The sequence below is a fragment of the Natator depressus genome, chromosome 9 (genome assembly GCF_965152275.1).
Source record: "Natator depressus isolate rNatDep1 chromosome 9, rNatDep2.hap1, whole genome shotgun sequence".
Classification (NCBI taxonomy): Eukaryota; Metazoa; Chordata; order Testudines; family Cheloniidae; genus Natator; species Natator depressus.
Genome location: NC_134242.1, coordinates 17986243 through 18007981, shown reverse-complemented (window position 1 = coordinate 18007981; position 21739 = coordinate 17986243). Strand labels below are relative to the sequence as shown.

Genomic DNA, 21739 nt, shown 5'->3' with positions numbered 1-21739 from the left:
TTTTTTTGCCTCGGTCTTCACAGACAAGGTCAGTTCCCAGACTGCTGCACTGGGCATCACAGTATGGGGAGGAGGTGAGCAGCCCTCTGTGGTGAAAGAACAGATTAAGGACTATTTAGAAAAGCTGGACATGCACAAGTCCATGGGGCCAGATGCAATGCATCCAAGGGTGCTGAGGGAGTTGGCTGATGTGATTGTAGAACCATTGGCTATTATCTTTGAAAACTTGTGGTGATGGAGGGAGGTCCCAGACGTTTGGAAAAAGGCAAATATAGGGCCCATCTTTAAAAAAGGGAAGGAGGAGAATCGGGAACTATAGGTGAATAGTTTTATCTATCTGGGCAATTGGTTGACATTGGAAGGTTCTATAGCCGAAGAAGTCACACACCAGATAGGTTTTGCATCGATGGCATTTCAGCATCTTCAGGGCCTCTGTCTGGGTGGCAGGATGCCGTGTGACAACTAAGATAAGAATGATAAATGCAGTAGTGATGATATCTCTTATTTGGAGCAGAAACATGGCCATTAACATCTGAGGAGAGGAAACTAAACAGGTTTTTTAAAGTTTTTTTAAAACAGGTGTCAAAAGTTACAGTGTATTTTTAACAGCAGTTGGTTTGATTTTGTCACAAATAAGGAGATACTTGGATGATCCCAGCAAGTTGCAGTCTTGCAGCAGTTGAGAACAAGATGACTGCAAATGGTGGGGTGATCTCCAACATGCTCAAGGTACGCTTTTAAAGGTTTAGAGAGCTTAGGCTGAAGGAATGAGAATGAGAGAATGAGGCTGACTACAAATGAGATTGGAAGATGCAATTCTAAGGGATTTAAGAAACCTAAACCCTCTGTCAGTTCAGAGCAACTGCATCTGTATCTCACCTCAGTGATCGAGCAAGGGTACCCACTCTCAGGCTTCCAGCACTCCAGCCATTGCCTTTCTTGGGTGAAGATCCACATCTCTCTCCTTTCTGATCAGGGCATTCCGAGGCTGCACAATTCCCTGTCTTCCGTGTATTAATCCCAGCAGAGACAGGCTGCCCAAGCATGCCTGCTTGCTTTCTCTTCAGAGATGGTTAACAGTGTGACTGTCCACAGTTATGGTCACCCCACAGCTCTTTCTATGCAAGCCTATTTTATTCTTAAGGTAAAAGCACTACATGGAAAACATTAAAAACAATAGAAGAACCTACACAAGCTTGCCAGACATCACCCAACTGTTACATGTGCTCTGGCAGGAGCTGTCCATTAACATCCCACCCTAGGGCTTTCCTTTGCAGTCACAAGTCCAACACAACTTCAGTTCAGAACAAGCATACTCATAAAATGCTTAGTCCACCCTTGATACAGTTCAGGGGTCTTTGATTTGGAGTTGCCAGGAAGAGGTAATTAGTAGACAATGGGTTTTCCTCTCCAGAGAATAGCTTCAAAAGGGTGAGCTGAAGCGGGCCATTTGCATGTCCCTTACCCCGGTACCTCCGAGGAAATCCACTTCCTGGGTATTGTTCCAAAAAGCCCATTGAAGTTCCACAGATGGTATTAGTCTGTCTCCTAGAGAAGGTGTATTCACGCACTACCACATACCCAACTGCATTTTTAATACAGTGGACCCTAAAATATTAAAATAAATATTATTAAAATAAATTCAGTAAGGTTTAACTTAACTCAGTAAAGTTCAGTCAGGCTATTTCAGGAAAGTGTCAGTCTGTCACACCCTCCCATGCTGACTCTTGCCAAAGGAAGAAGACTTGCAAGGGACTGTTCGAGATGAAAGTCCATTCTTCAGGCCACCATGGCTACATCATAGACCTGTGAATTTGCTGCTGCCAGCTGTGTGGGGATTCCCCTGGCACAAGCACTGTGGAAGCCATATATAAGGCTGCCTCTCGAGGACCCCTTCAGAAACCAGGCTGAGAGCTAGACAGGCATGCCAGGGGTGGGGATGGGGATGGGAGGGTTGTGTCCAGGTAAGGCTGCAGCGCACAGCACTGAGGACATTACAGGTAGCTTTGCAATTCATAGAGCACGCTGCTGTAACTTAGTCCGCTAGGGCAGAAATATACCAGCAGCCCCAGAGCACACCCAGATCAGGAAGATTTAAAGCCACCTTAGCCTCCTCCTTCCCCTTGACTACAAGTTCTGTGCTGCCCCCTCCCCATCCCCTTACAGGCACAACACAGAATCTCACCCATCAGATGTAAAATTTTTGCAGATTTGGCCTATATCCTCTTCTCATTAGTTGCTTCACTGACTTCTTCTGACAGCATAGTCCATACAGGAGCCTGTTTCAGATCTCCAGATGAAACAAGTTCTTTGTCATACTGCTAACTGCTATATAGTTATGTGGCACCACACAGCTTTTGAATGTTTCCCGTGCTGCAAATTATTTACCTTTGTGGAAGTTACCAATGATATTGATCATGTTAAAGACTTTTGTTCAGTGCTGTCAATTTAAAAGTGTAGCAGGCTCATTGGCCCTCAAAGTCTTATCTTTATGGCACCTATAAAATCCTGCCTGTGTGCATTCCTGGGAAAGGAAGTTTTATTAATATATTTTATTGTGGCAGTGCCTACAAACCCTGACTGACATCAGAGCCACGTCGTGCTGGGCATTGTACAAAATACACAGTAGGAGGCAGCCCTTGCACCAAAGAACTTTCAGCAGCGGTTCCCAAACTGTGGGTTGCAACTCCAAATGGGCTCACGCCATCAGCAGATGGTGTCGTGGCAATCTCTAGTGTGTGGAGGATGCCATTTTGCTCCTCATAGCGTGACCTCACATGTATGATGCATGTGAGGTCACATTGTGGAGCATGCCATTTTGCTATTCAAAATGGCACCCTCCGCTCTGTCTGGGATCTCAGGAGGAAATAATGCATTAAAATAGGGTCATGGCAGCAAAAAGCTTGGGAACCACGGCCTGACAGTCTAAAGAGAGGGAGGAAGGAAGCATTGTTCGCTCCTATTGTATGGATGGGGAACTGAGGCACACAGAGATAGTTATTTATTCAATGTTATGCAAGACTTTTATGGCAGAAAACCCAGATTTTATGAGTCCCAGCTCAGTGCCTTAACCACAAGGCTATCTATTCTTCCTCTCTGCAAGTGTTTCAGCACCTATTGATGTTAATGTTCAGAATGTGGCTAATGTGCTGGGAAACCTTAAGAACTACCGGGGACAGTCATTCTCCGGTACAAATAGGTCTTTTTTTTTTTAAATAATAATCTGGGAGGGATCATTGGCACAAACTTTATGGTGCACATACCTAGAAGTATTGCAGTGCAGAGAATACATGCGCATTTAATAAAAAAGCATATGACCCGTGTTCTTAAAGATCTGTATTAAATGCATGTTCTCTCCTAAGTATCCATCCCAGCAATTACATTTTAATGTTAACATCAGTTATAAATTCTAACAGCCCACTGCGTCAACAAAAATTATACTTGGCAATCTACTACTGTCATTTCCAATTATTTCACACATGATGGTATCTGATTTGACTTCACTGAACTACTTTAAAATAGGAAATAAATCCTGTGATACGACACTGGTTTGCTGACACTGTCAAGAACAGAGCTTTAATTTTTCTCACAAGAAAGGGAGTGTGGAGGGGGGGGAGAAATGAACCACTTGTGCTAGGCGTTCAGCAGGTGATCTTAGTGTTTTTATATCCAAGTATTTGCGGTCTGGCATTTTTTAAAAAATGCCGTGACAACAATGTTCCCTCTAATTATTGACAGGCCAGGCGTGCAAAAAATTTCTGCTGTGCAAATTGTGCTTCTGTGCAAATTTTTGTGCGCGCGGTGTTTCGCCGTGTGTGCGGGGGTATAGGATCTGTGTGTGCGGGCACACGCGCACAGCTTAGAGGGAACAGTGCACGACAATGCCCATCTTGATCTGAGTATTGCATATTGACACATGTAGGGTGGGATTATAAATAAAACACACACACACACACACACACACAAGAGTTAGAAGAACATTATTAAGGTTGCAAAGTCAAGCATTCAAAAATTATGAAAAGTCAGAGTTAAGGTTGCCTGTACATGGGAAATTTCAGCTTCAACTGTCAAAGTTTGGCAAAGTTATGAGCAACTGAAAACAGGGTCTTATAATGGAAAGTGTGTTGCAGTCTTAACTATTGGTGAATCTACTAGCACCACCTACGTGTGCACATACTGTAATATGAATCAGAAACCTGGGGTCTCATCCTGTTTCCACTGAAGTCAGTGGCAATATTCCAGTTGGTTTTAGTGAAGACTAAAGTGGGGAAAGGGGGCTGCAGCCCGAGCCCTGCCGCCCTGGGTCAGGGGAGAAAGCGCTGCAGCCCAAGCCCCGCAGCCCTGGGTGGGGGTGGAGATTGGGCTTCAGCTTCAGCCCTGGGTCTAATGGGGTTGTGACTCACTTTGGGGTCCCGACCCACAGTTTGAGAACTGCTGACCTAGAGAGTCAAACAAGAGACTATTTTGGGGGATTCAGATGGGAGGAGAATATAAATGTAAAGGCTAATGTGTTTATATTCATTTTTATGTAATTGTTTCCTGCAAGTTATTTTGATGAATATGTGTACTAATAATTTAGTGAATGGATTTGAGAGTATAATTTATCAAAGCAAAATTTAATTTGGTTGAAATTTGCTTCCATATCACTCACAAGACTCTCTGAAAGTTCTAAAGCATGTTTTTAGATGGATATAAAATTACACAATTAGACTTACTAAAGGCAACTCAGCAAATTGCAACCCTCTACAAATTGCATTCCAGAAATGTGATTCAAAGTGACAGAGAGTTTGGAGGTAAACAGAAACAATGGTTGATTGCAGCTGGACCACACCCATAGTAAAGTCCATGTATCTCAAGCACATTAGGTGATGCATCATTCCACTTGTTCCCCAAATTAGGCTCAAAGGACAGTGACTGATAGTCTGGAGAGAAATAGAAATTGCAGTTCTTAGGCTGAACACACACAGTGACTGCAGCTATGAAAATAAATGGCAGTTTTCAGGTGTTTGTTGCACAAAATGAACTCCATCCATTTTAAGCAGTCTCAAAGGCCACAAAAGCAGAGCAACTGGAAACAAATATGAAGCCTGCACTAAAAATTATACCCCTGAAAGCTATTATAAAGCTATTTCCTAGCACAGCACGGCTACAGACAGGAAGGGGATCCAAATGCAGTCCAATCCATCTGCCCTGAACACGAAGACCCAACGGCCACAAATGCTTTTTGCCTTAAAAGCAAAAAAGCAACTTTTTATCATGTCAAGCTAACACAAATAATTTTGTGTTACAATCACTAAATAAAGGCTCTCTGATCTGTCAAGATGTTTATACTTCATCCTTGTCTGTCTCTTGGCTCCTTGTCTTGTATGTTGTACGTGCAATGTATATTCTGCATTGGGGGGAAATGGTAGCTATGCACAGTTTATTTAAAGTGGTATCTTCTTGTGTGTGTTGATACTGGTAAATTGGCAAATGAAGAGCAATAGCAGACAAGTTCTTTTAATCCCTGTGAAGCACGTAGTGAGATCACTGAGCATGTCCTGCTGGGCTCAACGTCCTTGCAGATGAAGCACTAGAGTGAGGTCACCCGTAATACTTGACTTCTCAATAAGCGAGGATTGGTCAAATCGAACTTTTGAGATCTAATTATTCCATTGTTTCAGGCAGGTGGTTTAATTTGGGTCTAATGAAGTCCGTGATTACAAATAGCTTCCTTTGCCTCAGCTGTACCTTCCCTGGGCGTTACTCTGCTAATGCCTGCTACTTCCGTATTTATCGTACTGTGTCTTGGCAGGAAATTACAGCAGTGTTGCTTGCATGTTCATGAGAAGCACCTCCACACAGAAGAGCAGTCAACAGGTTGATCCTCAGCTTCATCTTCAGGTGGTATTATTGCTTGTATTTCATAAAATAAAGTTCTGCTGTGCCAAAATCTACAATCTAATGAAGTGAGCAAAACATATTTCCTCTTTGAAAAGTCTAATTTAGGTACCTGTGGAGTTCTTGTCTCCCAAGTTTAAGAAGGATGAATTCAAACTGGCACAGGTACAGAAAAGGGCTACTAGGATGATCCGAGGAATGGAAAACCTGTCTTACGAAAGGAGACTCAAAGAGCTTGGCTTGTTTAGCCTCACCAAAAGAAGACTGAGAGTAGATATGATTGCTATCTATAAATATATCAGAGGGATAAACACCATGGAGGGAGAAGAATTATTTAAGCTCAGTACCAATGTAGACACAAGAACAAATGGATATAAACCGGCCATCAGGAAGTTTAGACTTGAAATTAGATGAAGGTTTCTAACCATCAGAGGAGTGAAGTTCTGGAACAGCCTTCCAAGGGAAGCAGTGGAAGCAAAAGACATATCTGGCTTCAAGATTAAGCTTGATGAGTTTATGGAGGGGATGGTATGATGGGATAGCCTAATTTTGGCAATTAATTGATCTTCGACTATTAGCGGTAGATATGCCCCATGGCCTGTGATGGGATGTTAGATGCGGTGGGATCTGAGTTACTATGGAGAATTCCTTCCTGCGTGTCTGGCTGGTGAGTCTTGCCCACATGCTCAGGGTTTAGCTGATCACCATATTTGGGGTCGGGAAGCAATTTTCCTCCAGGGCAGATAGGCAGACGCCATGGGGGTTTTTCACCTTCCTCTGCAGCGTGGGGCACGGGTCACTTGCTGGAGGATTCTCTGCACCTTGAAGTCTTTTAACCAGGATTTGAGGACTTCAGTAGTTCAGGCATACGTTAGGGGTTTGTTACAGGAGTTGGTGGGTGAGATTCTGTGGCCTGTGTTGTGCAGGAGGTCGGACTAGACAATCGTAATGGTCCCTTCTGACCTTAAAATCTATGATTCCATGACTCTTAGTTAGTTATTGAGGAAACATTTCTGAGCAAATGAATTGGGCTCTGGGGCAGTTTACCTAAAAACATTCATTACTCACAGCAGTATATAAACTGTAAGTAAGACTCAGTTCATATTTTTTTTTCTTCAGTGCTTAGGTTTCACAGAGGCCTATTCAAGTAGGTTTAGAACATTTAGGCTATCAGGCCTGAATCTCCCCTCATTTAAACCAGTTTCACACTGGTATATCCCTGCCAACTTCACCAGAGTTACTCCAGCTATATCCCACTGTAAGTGAAAAGAGAATTATACTGTACCAAAAAAAAAAAAAGAAGAAGAAGAAGAAGAAGAAAAGAAAGGGCATTTTCCCTTTTGCAGTGTCATAGGTCTCTCTTCTCTGGGCTACTTTGTCACTTTATCTATCTAAGCACTTTATCCCTCACTCCACCCCTCATAATTATAGTATCTGAGTACCTTAATGAATTTAGAGTAACAGCTGTGTTAGTCTGTATTCGCAAAAAGAAAAGGAGTACTTGTGGCACCTTAGAGACTAACCAATTTATTTGAGCATAAGCTTTCGTGAGCTACAGCTCACTTCATCGGATGCTCACGAAAGCTTATGCTCAAATAAATTGGTTAATCTCTAAGGTGCCACAAGTACTCCTTTTCTTTTTAATGAATTTAGCCTCTCAGAACCAAGAATAAACCCCAGATTTTCCAAATCGCAATCCAGTGCTTTAAGGCACTAGCCCACCTTTCCTAATTCTGTGTCTGCTTCATGGATGCAGCCCATGTTTTACATAAGGACTTGTCTACATGATGCAGTGAAGCACTCTACAGGGATGTGATTTGTAGCGTGCTCTAACTGGCCCACGTAGACCCTGCTGGCACACACTAAAAGCTACTGAAAAGCGCATGCCAGCAGGGTCTACAGGAGGCAGTTAGAGAGCTCTACAAATCACACCCCTGTAGAGCACTTTCCCGCACTGTGTTGACAAGCCTAAGACTCTGCTTTATGAATGCAGCTCCTGTGGAGATTATTGATGGCAACTGCTAATAGGGCTGTCCTCCCAAGAGAACATATTTACCATCAAGAAAAGCTATTCTGTCTGAGGACAGGAAAACACTGAATCTAAATTGTAAGTCTGAACAACTCTATTTTTCCCCCACATCAACCTTTTTGGTCCCTCAACCTCCTAAATCCCTGTGTCTTTGTCATAATTTTGCATCTGACCATTTACTGGGACACCCTTATATGCATGTCAGAGCCCCTTTTTAATCAGCTGTGTGACTTGGACAGGGATTCAAGCCAGGTACCTTGTATAGCAGTGAAGAGTGCTGTCTTGCTCTCTCAAGGCAACTGGGCCACTGCAAGTGTCATTATTTTTCACGGAAATGTTTTGCCCACTGCACTCCAACAACAGATGTCATGATTAGAGATAGACTGAAAAGGAAGTGGGTCAGATTCTGATTTAATTTACACAGACATAATCTGGAAAAACTGTAAATCCTCAGACCACTGTAGTCAGTGGAGATACTCTAATTTTACACTGGTGTAACTGACATCAGAATTTGCCCCCAGCCTATAGGCTCAGATTTAGGAGCAAATCAAGATTTGAATGAAATGACTCCCAAAATCACAAGATGTTTTTGTGACATTTCAGCTCCAAGTGGGCAGAAATCTCACGAGACCGGGTATTTTCATATGACTTCCACCATTTACTCATGGTATTTTGGCTGCATCTCAACCAGACAAGAGGCTCCTTCCTCTCCTAGATCCAACACAGCACCAAAACAGATGGGGTGGGTTCTAGTCCAGGAATTTAAATCTGAGCCACATAATCTGCCTGAAACTGGAAGAGGTTCAAAATCATCAAAGTTTCTGATTTCGGCCCATCTCTAATTGTGGTCAGTATTTGCCTGAGTCATGGCTGCACAGAAAAGCAGCATGGCTTCCTGAAGAGTAGTGCTAGGTGAATGGCCCCTTGTTCACCTAAAGCTAGGGTTGTATTCTGTCATGTTGAATACATACAGGAGTTTTATTTAAAGCCAGTCCTGGGAAAGAAAAGATAAACCTTTCTTTGATTGCCTCACTTTTAGGCAGTGAGATTATTGTTGCCTCTTCCCCTTCCCGGATAGTAACCTATTATTCCTGATTACTGGGTGTTTTTTTTCTTCATTTGACTAGTATTTCTAATCATAGAATCACAGGACTGGAAGTGACCTCGAGAGGTCATCTAGTCCAGTCCCCTGCACTCATGGCAGGACTAAGTATTATCTAGACCAGGGGCGGGCAAACTTTTGGGCCTGAGGGCCACATCCAGTTTCCAAAATTGTATGGAGGGCCAGTTAGGGGAGTCTGTGCCTCCCCAAACAGCCAGGGGTGGCCCAGCCCCCACCCCCATCCAACCCCCCCTGCTTCTCGCCCCCTGACAGCCCCCCCAGGACTCCTGCCCCATCTAACCCCCCCGTTCCCTGTCCCCTGACCACCCCCAGACTCCCCACCCCTGACTGCCCCCTACCGCCCCATCCAACCCCTCCTCTCATTCCTGACTGCCCCCTGGAATCCCTGCCCCATCCAACCACCCCTTCTTCCTGTCCCCTGACTGCCCCGACCCCTATCCACACCCCCGACCACTCACCACCCCCTCGAACTCTCCTGCCCTCTATCCAACCCCCTGCCCCCTCTCCGCGCTGCCTGGAGGCTCTGCAACTGCGGCGCACTGAGGCTGCAGGGGAGGGGGGAACAGCAGGGGAGGGGCCAGGACTAGCCTCCCCGGCCAGGAGCTCAGGGGCAGGGTAGGAGGGTCCCGCTTGCCGGATCTGGCCCACGGACCGTAGTTTGCCGACCTCTGATCTAGACCATTCCTGACAGGTGTTTGTCTAACCTGCTCTTAAAAATCTCCCTAGGCAATTTTATCCAGTGTTTAAGCACCCTGACAGTTAGGAAGCTTTTCCTAATGTCCGACCTAAACCTTCCTTGCTGCAATTTAAGCCCATTGCTTCTTGTCCTAATCTTGGATTCACACCCAACTAACAGAATTTTGTCTGTTTCTACATCCTATATTTCCTTATGCAGACACAGACACGCTTTTCTTGGTACCATATGACAGTATAAACACAATTGAAAATGCTTTCTATATTTCCTTGATACGCAACTCAAAATCCTTTCAATTAATATTTTAATTAGGAAATTCACTTACCATAAAAATCTCCTGCATTTTCATAAAATCATAAATACTTAGTCTGTTTTCAAGTTGTTCTACAACATTTTTCATTGCTGCAGTGTCTTCTGTTCTGTCTGAGGTCAGACACCCAGCACTGGGCTGGAAGTCGTTAAGTGAAAGATTTGTGTAGCTCATGCTTGATTCACTTTAACATTTTCTGGCACATTGGGGAGTACTTGGCTCAGTATTTGTCCTTTAAGAAGAAGAATTTTATTTATTTTTTTTAAAGTTTTTTTTGTAGAAATCCAATAGCTCAAATTCTGAGACAACGTACATCAAGATGGAAAAGGTCAATTTAAATAAAGCAATAAAAACATTTTTAACTCTTGACTTTTAATTTTATTTCATAACATACCAGACCATTAAAGATAGTCTCCAACATTCTATCTGTAAAAGGTACGGTGTACCTGGCTTCCTTGGATTGTAACTACCTAATACTGAAAACAAGTGTACAAACATTTCCATTTGATATCTGAATACGCATTAGAAAGTCAGCTATTGAAAATCCATTTTACTTACCTTGTCGTTAATATTGTGATAGTTAATGTTGTGATTATAACTCCATTATTTTTGCAGAACACTTTGGTAAGCTCTACAACTTTTTTTACTCTCGAATAAAGAGTTTAAACTAAAGGAATATGCAGAGTCCTTTGCTTTCCTTATTCTTGGTGCTTACAAATGTTTCCTGGCAACGTATACAAAGCTAGCTAAGCTTCCCTCCCTTCTCTCCTCTGGTTATTGGTCAAAATGGAGGTGTTTGCAAAAGAGGGCTATTTGCAAGCATGACTAGAAGTACAGTATAGCAATAAAGGAACGGCAATGGCACCATTTAATCAAATACACTACAAAGCCCTCCTGTAAAAGCGACCTTTTTTACATACTACAAAATAAGATTTGTTTTAAGTGAACCAGCTTTTACATCACAGTATACAGCAAATTTGGAGTCCGACCTTGCCAATCCTCATCGTGCCCACTGCCAGGCACAATCTTATTGATTTCAGTGAAGTTTCACCAAATGATGCAACTTGGCAAAAAAACTGGGCAAGATTTGACCTTTTATCCTATGTTTGGGTTTAGATCATAATTATATTACGGTAGTACTTGGAGACCCATATCAGGTTGGTATGCCTATGTGCAAGGTGCTGTATAAGCACAAAGGTAGACCAGGTTCCCCTGCCCTAAAAAGTATGCAGCCTATGGGTATGTCAAGGCTGCAAGCCCACCCTTACTCCTCCGCGCCCCCCCCCCCACCGCCAAAAAAAGAGGCAGCAAGTCTCAGAACCCAGGTCAGGGTTTTAGAGCCCAGGCTCCAGCCTGAGCCCAAATGTTTACACTGATATTTTTAGCCCCATAGTGTGAGCTCTGCACATGCAAATCAGTCGACCTCAGCTCAGAGACTTTCTGCCAGGGGTCTACTTTATGAGGTCTCAACCCTGCCAATACTTGTCCATGAATGGTAAGAAAAGTTTCTTGCATGCATATGTTTTGCAGGATTGGTGACGGAGCAGACAAGCAACATATGCAGGGCTGGGAAGAAGGAGAAAAACAAATATACACCATTTTATATGCATTTTATATATGTGTGTATACATTTGCTTGTTTGTAATTACACTGACTTTTGCCAAGTGGGTGTTAGTCTAACTGTGTGTTTTCTTGCAGGCATCAGGCAGAAAACAGATCTTCAGAAGGGATTTGAAGGACAAAGTGGTAGGGCCCTTACTGATTAGTTCAGGGAGGGTGTTCCAGACATAGTGGCAGGGTTGAAGAAAGCACAAACATGGTTGTTGGAAGAGTGGAACTATATTTCTTTGAAATACCAATTATGAATAATTAAAAGGACATTTCCTTTCCTAGGACCTAAATCCCATAACCAGTCATTTAAAATGGAAAGAAATTTAAACATCTAATTTATTTTGCTATCTATAAATATATCAGAGGGATAAATACCACAGAGGGAGAAGAATTATTTAAGCTCAGTACCAATGTGGACACAAGAACAAATGGATATAAACTGGCCATCAGGAAGCTTAGACTTGAAATTAGATGAAGGTTTCTAACCATCAGAGGAGTGAAGTTCTGGAACAGCCTTCCAAGGGAAGCAGTGGAGGCAAAAGACATATCTGGCTTCAAGATTAAGTTTGATGAGTTTATGGAGGGGATGGTATGATGGGATAGCCTAATTTTGGCAATTAATTGATCTTCGACTATTAGCGGTAGATATGCCCAATGGCCTGTGATGGGATGTTAGATGGGGTGGGATCTGAGTTACTATGGAGAATTCCTTCCTGCGTGTCTGGCTGGTGAGTCTTGCCCACATGCTCAGGGTTTAGCTGATCGCCATATTTGGGGTCGGGAAGGAATTTTCCTGCAGGGCAGATTGGCAGAGGCCATGAGGGTTTCTCGCCTTCCTCTGCAGCGTGGGGCACGGATCACTTGCTGGAGGATTCTCTGCACCTTGAAGTCTTTAAACCAGGATTTGAGGACGTCAATAGTTCAGACATAAGTTAGGGGTTTGTTACAGGAGTTGGTGGGTGAGATTCTGTGGCCTCTGTTGTGCAGGAGGTCAGACTAGATGATCATAATGGTCCCTTCTGACCTTAAAATCTATGATTCTATGATACTCTGTTTTGTGCAGAACTCGTAGCTGATTTATGTTACCTGAGAATCTGGTCTAGTGATGGAGCATTTGGGTTTATTAAAAATTGTCTTTGTTGGAACTAAACAAAACAATGGAACTATTCCCATTAGTTTTTGAGAAGATTATGCTCACCTAACTGAAGTTGGGGTCAAATTTAACCTGGAAGTGTCCCTTTAAATCCTCCATAGTACCCTCTTTCTTTCCTGTGGAGAGCATGGTAGCCAGATTACAGTCACCTTTGCTTGATCTCAGTGTACAGATGAGTCACATCATACACGCATTTAACGTATGGGAATTCAACTATACGTGCTTGGCAAAGAAAAATAACAAGATACCTGTAAATAGTGTGGGCAATTCCACCCACCATTCCACTCAATGAGCGTATGCCCTGGAGTGAGCGTGAGATGCGAGACGTGAATCTGCTGTTCCCTCAGTCGGTCTCAGTTCCCGCATGCCTCTCATAGTGTGAGCATCTCGCCGCTCTGAGTGTGATTCTAGTGTTTAAAGATACATATTTTTCGGACAACATGGCCCCTAAACACAAGACAACTACTTCATCTGGTGCTCAACCGAAGAAACAGATCTGTTCCAACGCTGGAGGAAAAACTGGCTGTGTTGGACTTACTGAGAGACGGTATATCGGTCTCCAACGTGGCATGTAAATATGGCCTCAATGAATCTAGCATCCATGCCATCAAGATTTGAGAGAGAGAAATTCGTCAAGCCATGGCATCAAGTGCTCCAATAACTGCTAAGGTGATGAGCCAGGTGCATGATAAGACTTTAGTGAAGACTGAAAAGGCATTAAACTTATGGCTGGAAGACATGAACTGTAAATGTGTGCCTAGCGATGGCAACACATTGCGAGAAAAGGCTCTTTGCCTCTACGTGCTGTTCAAACCTCCCGCCGAAGAGGGACAGCCTTCTGACGAGAAGGAATTCAAAGCCAGCCAAGGTTGGCTTAACAGTTTTAGGAATCGCTTCAACCTCAAAAACATGCAGACAACTGGTGAAGCTGCATCTGCCAATGAAGAATGATTTAATTTCTGAATACGATCCCTATGTGGAACGAAGCCTCAAAATCACATGTAGTATTACAGACGATTTGAGACCGTATTAAAAAATGTTTGAGCAGCTCAAGAGACAACAGTGAAAGTTGCTGATCACCATGTTTTTCAAGGAAAAACAACCAGCAGCAGATGAGGCTACGCAATCAACTTCTAGAGCTGAACCAGAGCCCACCACTTCGTCTGCGACTCGCTCTCCGTCACCCAAACTCTCCGTCACCTCTGTCTCCTGGATTGACATCAAGCTCTGATGACCCCCTGTAATTACCCCCCTGTAATTAAAAATACAGTACTGTAAAATTGTATTTTGCATATGTACTCTTTATTATATACTGTACATTACTGTATACATTATACATTTATACATATTACTGTACGGGGTTGTATACACAAAACCATGTACAGTATACTATACTTTATGGGCAATTTAAGGGATTTTCAAGGGTAATTTTGACTATACGCGATTTTAGCCTTTCGCGCTGACTTTAGAACCTAACCCTGTGTAAGATGCGACTCCACTGTATCTCCCATGCATGGGGATTTCTTTAAGTCCCTTGTTGAGTTTATGGAAAAATAGCTATTACTTTTCTTTTCCTTCCAGCAATCACGTAAACCCTATCTTACCTTCTCTTCTATTTTGTGAGAATGTAGCTGGATTCATTTGCAACGCCTATTGTTTTACCTTTTCACTTTTGCCCCTACATTTGGGCAAAGGATTCCACTATATTCTCTCTGCTCTGTCCAAGTAAAAGTGTGAGATGTTAAAAAAGTAGGGTCCTGAAAACTCACCATCAGTGGGAGGTGCTTAGAGGCATCACACAGGTGCTGTGGTTGGACGTGGAAGGGAGGTCTGCTCCTCCTACACCTCTTCTAAGGGCCTATTTTGAAAGCAGCTTCTGCTAAGGAAAAGGGAATGAGAGGGAAAACGATACAATATATCATAAATAAAAGCATGGCAGAACCTATAGATACAAACATGCAAGGCTTGATCACTCCTTGAATTTCACTGGCAGAAGCCAGTTTGGAATCCCGTCACAGGGTAAATTGGTCAAGAGAGCAAACCATCTGTAACCCCCTCTGCTGGAGAGAGTAATCATTGCCTACAGAGCCAGTAATCATTGCCTACAGGAAGGTCGGGCCAGATTGATGGGGAACATTGATATGGTATTTTGGGCCACTTCCTCGGAAGGGGCGCCTACAAAGATCCAAGCGGAGTGTAAATCTACCCTACCCTGCACAACACCTAGGGAAGGATGATGTCAGGCTGACCCCCCACTCCATCACAGCTGGGTTGGGGAGAAAAGGTTATTGCAGCAACCATCATCAGTTTGCAACCACAGAAATTAATCTAGATCTAACCTATCAAGGCCACTGTAATTCCACCTCCCTTAAAATTCCCTTTAAATTTTGTTTGCCCACTGCACTCCAACAACAGATGTCATGATTAGAGATAGACTGAAAAGGAAGTGGGTCAGATTCTGATTTAATTTACACAGACATAATCTGGAAAAACTGTAAATCCTGAGATCACTGTAGTCAGTGGAAATACTCCAATTTTACACTGGTGTAACTGACATCAGACTTTGCCCCCAGCCTACAGGTCTCAGTTAGATTTAGGAGCAAATCAAGATTTGAATGAAATGTCTCCCCAAAGTACCTATTTGGGTCCCAAGAGAGATTAGAGAGACAAGATAGGGGAGGTAATATATTTTATTGGACCAACTTGTGTTGGTGAAAGAGACAACCTCCCTCCAACCACACACCCCTAGTTGTCACCTACCCTCACACACTGGGACCCATATGGGACATCATTAAACAGTTAACAGTTGATGGGAACCATATATTCTGAAAAAAATCTTTCCCAAATCCCCTCTTCTGGACTTCAGTACCCCCCTCCCCCAACCTCATCAAGCTCATCATCAAAAGCATCCTCCTCACTGACCAGGACCACAACCCTTAAGAAGTATGGGCTGGATGAATGGACTTTAAGGTGGATAGAAAGCTGGCTAGATTGTCGGGCTCAAAAGGTAGTGATCAATGGCTCCATGTCTAGTTGGCAGCTGGTATCAAGTGGAGTGCCCAAAGGGTTGGTTCTCGGGCTGGTTTTGTTCAATATCTTCATTAATGATCTGGAGGATGGCGTGGATTGCACCCTCAGCAAGTTTGCAGAGGACACTAAACTGGGAGGAGAGGTGGATATGCTGGAGGGAAGGGATAGGATACAGAGGGACCTAGACAAATTAGAGGATTGGGCCAAAAGAAATCTGATAAGGTTCAACAAGGACAAGTGCAGAGTCCTGCACTTAGGATGGAAGAATCCCATGCACCGCTACAGACAAAGGACCGAATGGCTAAGCAGCAGAAAAGGACCTAGGGGTTACAGTGGACGAGAAGCTGGATATGAGTCAATAGTGTGCCCTTGTTGCCAAGAAGGCCAATGGCATTTTGGGATGTATAAGTAGGGGCATTGCCAGCAGATCGAGGGACGTGATCATTCCCCTCTATTCGACATTGGTGAGGCCTCATCTGGAGTACTGTGTCCAGTTTTGGGCCCCACACTACAAGAAGGATGTGGAAAAATTGGAAAGAGTCCAGCGGAAGGCAACAAAAATGATTAGGGGACTGGAACACATGACTTATGAGGAGAGGCTGAGGGAATTGGGATTGTTTAGTCTGCAGAAGAGAAGAATGAGGGGGGATTTGATAGCTGCTTTCCACTACCTGAAAGGGGGTTCCAAAGAGGATGGATCTAGACTGTTCTCAGTGGTAGCAGATGACAGAACGAGGAGTAATGGTCTCAAGTTGCAGTGGGGGAGGTTTAGGTTGGATAATAGGAAAAACTTTTTCACTAGGAGGGTGGTGAAGCACTGGAATGCATTATCTAGGGAGGTGGTGGAATCTCCTTCCTTAGAAGTTTTTAAGGTCAGGCTTGACAAAGCCCTGGTTAGGATGATTTAGTGGGGGATTGGTCCTGCTTTGAGCAGAGGGTTGGACTAGATGACCTCCTGAGGTCCCTTCCAACCCTGATATTCTATGATTCTATGAAACTCAAAATGGCACCACACTCTGCCAGAACAGATGCAAAACCTGCAGACATCTCCACTGCTACATGATCAGTTCCACCCCCCACAACACACCTTTCAAGATCCCTGAGTCCTACACATGCCTATCACAAGTGGTGTACCTCATCCAGTGCACTAAATGCCCCATTAACAACTATGCTGCTGAAACCTGACCACCACTATGCTCTCAAATGAACTCGCATAGAAAAATGATAAAAAACAAAAACATGTCACACATGGGCAAACACTTTTCACAAAACTGTAGCTGACTTCTCAATCCTTGTCCTCAAAGGAAACCTGCAAAACATCTTCAGAAGACAAGCCTGGGAGCTTAAATTCATAACTTTGCCAGATACTAAAAATTATGGTCTTTATAAAGACACTAGATTTATGACTTATTACAACAACCTGTACCCATTAACTCCCCATTTTTGTCATATGACTCCAGGGTTGTTAACAAGCCACTTCACCTTAAAACACAAGTTAATTATTTATGCTAAACAATTTGTGCCACCTTGTATTCAGCTGACACAAAGTACTTTTCCCAGAAGTCTGTGTGGCTCAAAAACATGTCTCTTTCACCAACAGAAGGTGGCTCAATAAATATTACCTACCCACCTTGTCCCTTTAAAATTTGGTCATTTATATCCTTTTTCTAAGGCTTAGATTTGTGATCTGTTTCTGTCTAGCTGATTAAAAAAAAGTCAAAGGTTCATGAAGCTAAAATGAAAAGCAATGGCCTCATAAATCAAAGCCTTATTTTGACAGTGTTCCTATGGGGAACATACATGTGCGATCATCCCTGTAAAATGAAAAACGTAGACCATTTCTTCCAGATAATTAAATACAAAAGGAGTATTTCCCCCAGATATGTAGGAAAAGGGTTACCAGATTTGCCCGTTACTTTGGGGTATGCTCATTTATTAGGGTTACTCTTGGGGGCGGTGGTAAAGGGGGCTCTGTAATTCTATCAATGTGCTGCTTGTGTCACTTTTGTTCTCATACGGAGCTCTACTTTTCCCTGCTGCAAGTTCTCTCCCAATGGAGCTCTCCTGCAGGACCTAGGTTCCCCAGGGCTGGGTTCTTCCAGCCCCAGAATCAGACAAACACACACATTAACAGAGATCCTCTGAGAGGACTGGGTTAATCAGCACTCCCAAGCTGACCCCTTATATGTCCCTGGACTCAGCTGGCTGGGTCGCGCAACATTTCCAAGCCGTCACCCTCATGTCCCAGGTTCAGCATGTCTCTATTCCTACTTTCATGTTACAATTGTTCTGGTCGTAACCCACTTGATGAGCAAACCTCACAGGACTTTTGGCCACTGCAGGGATCTTTAGTTTAGGTACGAGGAGTGTTTCTGCAGAGCAAACGAGAAAGCCAAAAAACACCCATGGGGTGGAGGGAGAAGGGGTTTGGGAGGAGAGAGAAAAGCAAGCAACCAGCTTAACCATGAAAGTTATTTATTGCTAGGTAATTACCATAGAGCCAAACAAACAAAACAGTTCTAAAAGTAACTTAAATTTTATTATAAAAGTCAGGTTTAGAAAACTATAACTGATCACAGAAGTCAGGTCAGAAGGCTATACCTAGAGAGAGAGAGTGCTGGGTTCCCATCACTTTGTGAAGCTTGAATCGTTCGGGGGTCCCAGGTGGTGGTGGTAGCTGAGGGTTTAGAGTGCTGGCTAGACAATATGAACTAATCATTCCTGGCTATAGGCGGTGTTCCTTGGATTGAGCACACAATGCAATTATCGAGTTTCACTATTTTGGATAACAATAAAAAAAATTACTAGAATTGGTCTGATAACTACTGAGCTCGGTGTGTGCAGGTGTCGGTTCATTAACAACTGGAGCAGAGATCCCCCATCATGCAGTGCTTCCCTGCTTTTCTGATCCCAGAGTTCCATGCGGTTCTTGCCTTGGAATCTCTGTTCTCCATTCTGTATGCTAATGGAGATGCCTCGCCGTCCCATCTTCAACGCAAATGAGGCTAGGGGAGTTTCCTTAATCCTGTCACCCTTGTCCCAGGGGGTTTCAGTGCGTCTCCCACTGCGTTTTCATTGCTTTTTGTAAATCTTTCTTCTGATTGGTTTTGGTTCAAGCAGAGGCCAGAGGGTGCTGGTGGAGGGAGAAGAGGTCTTCCGTGAGACAAACAGGCTCAGTACTACGCCGTGGTTTCCCAAGAACACAGAACTGATAGGGTAACAAAAGGTTTGAGAGAAAGATCACTGGAAAGCAGGATGCAGTTGAATGCCAGTCAAGATAACTGAGAAGGAGGGTAGGGGAGAAAGAGAAAGGGATGGGTAAAACAGGCTTTTTCATATCCATAGAAAATACTATTTATCTCATTCCAGGCAGACCCCCATATTCCATTGTTTTGGTAAATCAAAGTTTGTTTGGAGAGTTCATGCCTGCTGCTGTTACATCTCAGATGGAGGGTAAACATCTCTGTTGAGCTTGACTACCACCACATTTACTCTCATTTTAAAATGAGTCGCTCACTTGTTTATAATGAACTTTGATTTAATATTCATTAAACTATTAGCTAAACATAAGTGAACTTCTACATTTTTACTTCATTCATATGCTAAGAAAAATATCAAAGCAAGTACCTTTCACAAGAAGTGGTGGTTCTTTGCCCCTTTACAATCCCAGATTTTCTAAATTTTGTTTAACATTGTTTACTGGACTGGTTTTCACATTTACTCTGTAATATCTTTGTTAAAACTCACATTCAGAGCGGATTGCTATAGGAAGACCTCTTCTGAAGTGCTTGAACTGCTATATTAGAAGACTGCAAAAAGTAAGCCTCTCAACAGTTACTCCAGGTTACTCTTATTTACACAGAAGCTGGGACAAGGAAGTTTTTATCAAATGTGATGATGTACTTTACAATACCAGTTCAAACATATAGGCTGATAACGCTGTTGTAACTGCGTAGCACATTTGGATAGGATGCAAAGGTACCTATAAAACCACTTTTATGATCCCCTAATCCTAAATTGGGTCTGTGCTAAAATAGCCCCCTCCAGAGCAAGTTAGAGCAACCCAGTCGTTGCTCTAATGTAAGTTACCTGCACCAAATGCTGGATACTGCAGCTAGGGATCATGATGTGCAGGGGATGGTCTACTCACGCCTCTTTTCCACCAACAAAAAGTAGTGAACCCAGAGCCATCACACTGCCTTTTTGCCACATGAGTATCTACCTACCTTGGGATGACCCTCCCGCAGCCAGCAACCAGTTTTAAGGATGCTTTACATTAACATGGCAAAAACTAGACAACACAGGGAGGATCTAAGCCACTTGTTGAGTTTGAGATTTTTAGATAAATCCTTTTATGAAGATTGTTTTCATGTTTTGTACTGCGCCAAAGCTGTGAACTTTAAAGCATCACCACGTTGGACTCAAGTGTATTGAAACATCTGAAAAATTCACCACAAAGCCTAACTGATGTAACATTTGGAACTGTCTGCCCAACACCCATTCTAGGGCTCCTGAATCTCTAGGTAAATCAGATACAATGTGTCCCTCACCACCATTAACAGACTTGCAGTTACTGAAAAATTGGCTGCCTGCAAGGTAGAAACAACTCTTGTCTTTCCTAAAACAGGATAGTTTTAAATACAGTAGTTCTTCATGGGAAAGGGTAAAAATAAAGCTAATTGTCATGTATAATGGATATACATTTCAGAATGGCATTTGCTGAACAAAGTCAGCTGTGTGTGTATATAGAGACACACACAAAAAAATAAAGTATTGTAATTCAGTGCTCAAACTTTAAATACTTAAGATAGTAATAAAGAAAATGAAGTGATATGGATTGGTGTTGTGCAAGCTTCCTTCCTGAACAAATATTAACAGCGTACCTAGACCTGTTGGCCAACAGCCTCAGCAATTACAAGATATATGTTAATTAGATGTCATAGTTAGAATATAAAGAAATGCTCACTAGGTTGCCTGTCACATATGTTAGCTTTATTTTAGATTTAAAACCAGATTTGACAAATTACCTGTGTACCTTGCCTTGCCTTTAATCTATCTTTATTTTTAAAAACAAAATGGCTACTTTGGGGTGCTTTGTTTTGTCTTTATGATTGAATAATAGACATGTAGCTTAGTATCTTACTCAAAGTTTAACAACTGATCATACATTTCAAAAAAGTTTGCTCTCAGATTTAAATGGAAAACAGGAAAGCTTCCTTTTTTAATGTTGTGATTTAAAATGCCATTGACCTAAAACACCCACATAATTTTCTTTTACTTCTTACATCTAGTGTATATTCTTAAATTATAGGGAAACAGGTTACACATTTTTTGTTCACACTCAAACAGACAAACTAACAGATGTAAACTATTTATTGAATATTTGCCACCAATATTGTTAAATACATAGTCTTGCAGTTTTTCGCTTTCAAGTTAAAATGTCAGAAATAGAACACCAAATATTTACAATTCTTATAAGGAATGTTACATAATGACACATTAAGGCGTAAATTCTTTTGGCTTATAATTCTGAAAAGAATGATAATAGCAAAGTGATGCAAAATCTTCATCGTGAGATTATGATTAAGCTACAATGTTTTACAAAAATATGGTGTAAGATGGCAATAATCCCATTCGAAATCCTGCATTAGGTCCCTTCAAGAGGGACTGATAATTTATACAGTCAAAACTTTAAAATTTACATATAAAGGTATCCTATCCACCATTGAAAAGTACAACTCTCAACATATACAGTTTTCAGGCCACAGTTTTGAAGGTTTGGAGTATCAAGTTGGTTTGATGAATTAGTCGGTTGGCACTTATGAACACATTTATTGCCCTGTTGTAAGAAAAGAAACATATTTCAACACCAAGAACGGTTTCAGACAAATATGGACTGCTTTAGAAAT

General features: G+C 42.5%; 2 protein-coding genes across 4 annotated transcripts in view; both read right to left on the bottom strand.

Annotated features, from left to right (window-relative positions):
- The window catches only part of WDR49 (WD repeat domain 49), a 76845-nt gene extending 58381 nt beyond the window's left edge, over positions 1 to 18464 (bottom strand). The window contains exons 1-3 of the mRNA XM_074963615.1: positions 18432 to 18464; positions 14570 to 14676; positions 10052 to 10268 (exon numbers count right to left, since the gene is read on the bottom strand). Of these exons, the coding sequence (XP_074819716.1) occupies positions 10052 to 10210 (159 nt within the window). The 5' untranslated portion in view covers positions 10211 to 10268; positions 14570 to 14676; positions 18432 to 18464. The remainder of the gene's footprint in view (positions 1 to 10051; positions 10269 to 14569; positions 14677 to 18431) is intronic.
- A 282-nt stretch (positions 18465 to 18746) lies between these two features.
- PDCD10 (programmed cell death 10) overlaps positions 18747 to 21739 on the bottom strand; it is a 29262-nt gene continuing 26269 nt past the window's right edge. The window contains exon 8 of one of the 3 annotated variants that reach the window (XM_074963611.1): positions 18747 to 19038. In XM_074963611.1, coding sequence (XP_074819712.1) covers positions 18903 to 19038 — 136 coding nt within the window. In that variant the 3' untranslated portion in view covers positions 18747 to 18902. Of the gene's footprint in view, positions 19039 to 21451; positions 21670 to 21739 lie in introns of those variants that run through there. The other 2 variants (XM_074963613.1, XM_074963612.1) reach the window with 2 other exon arrangements.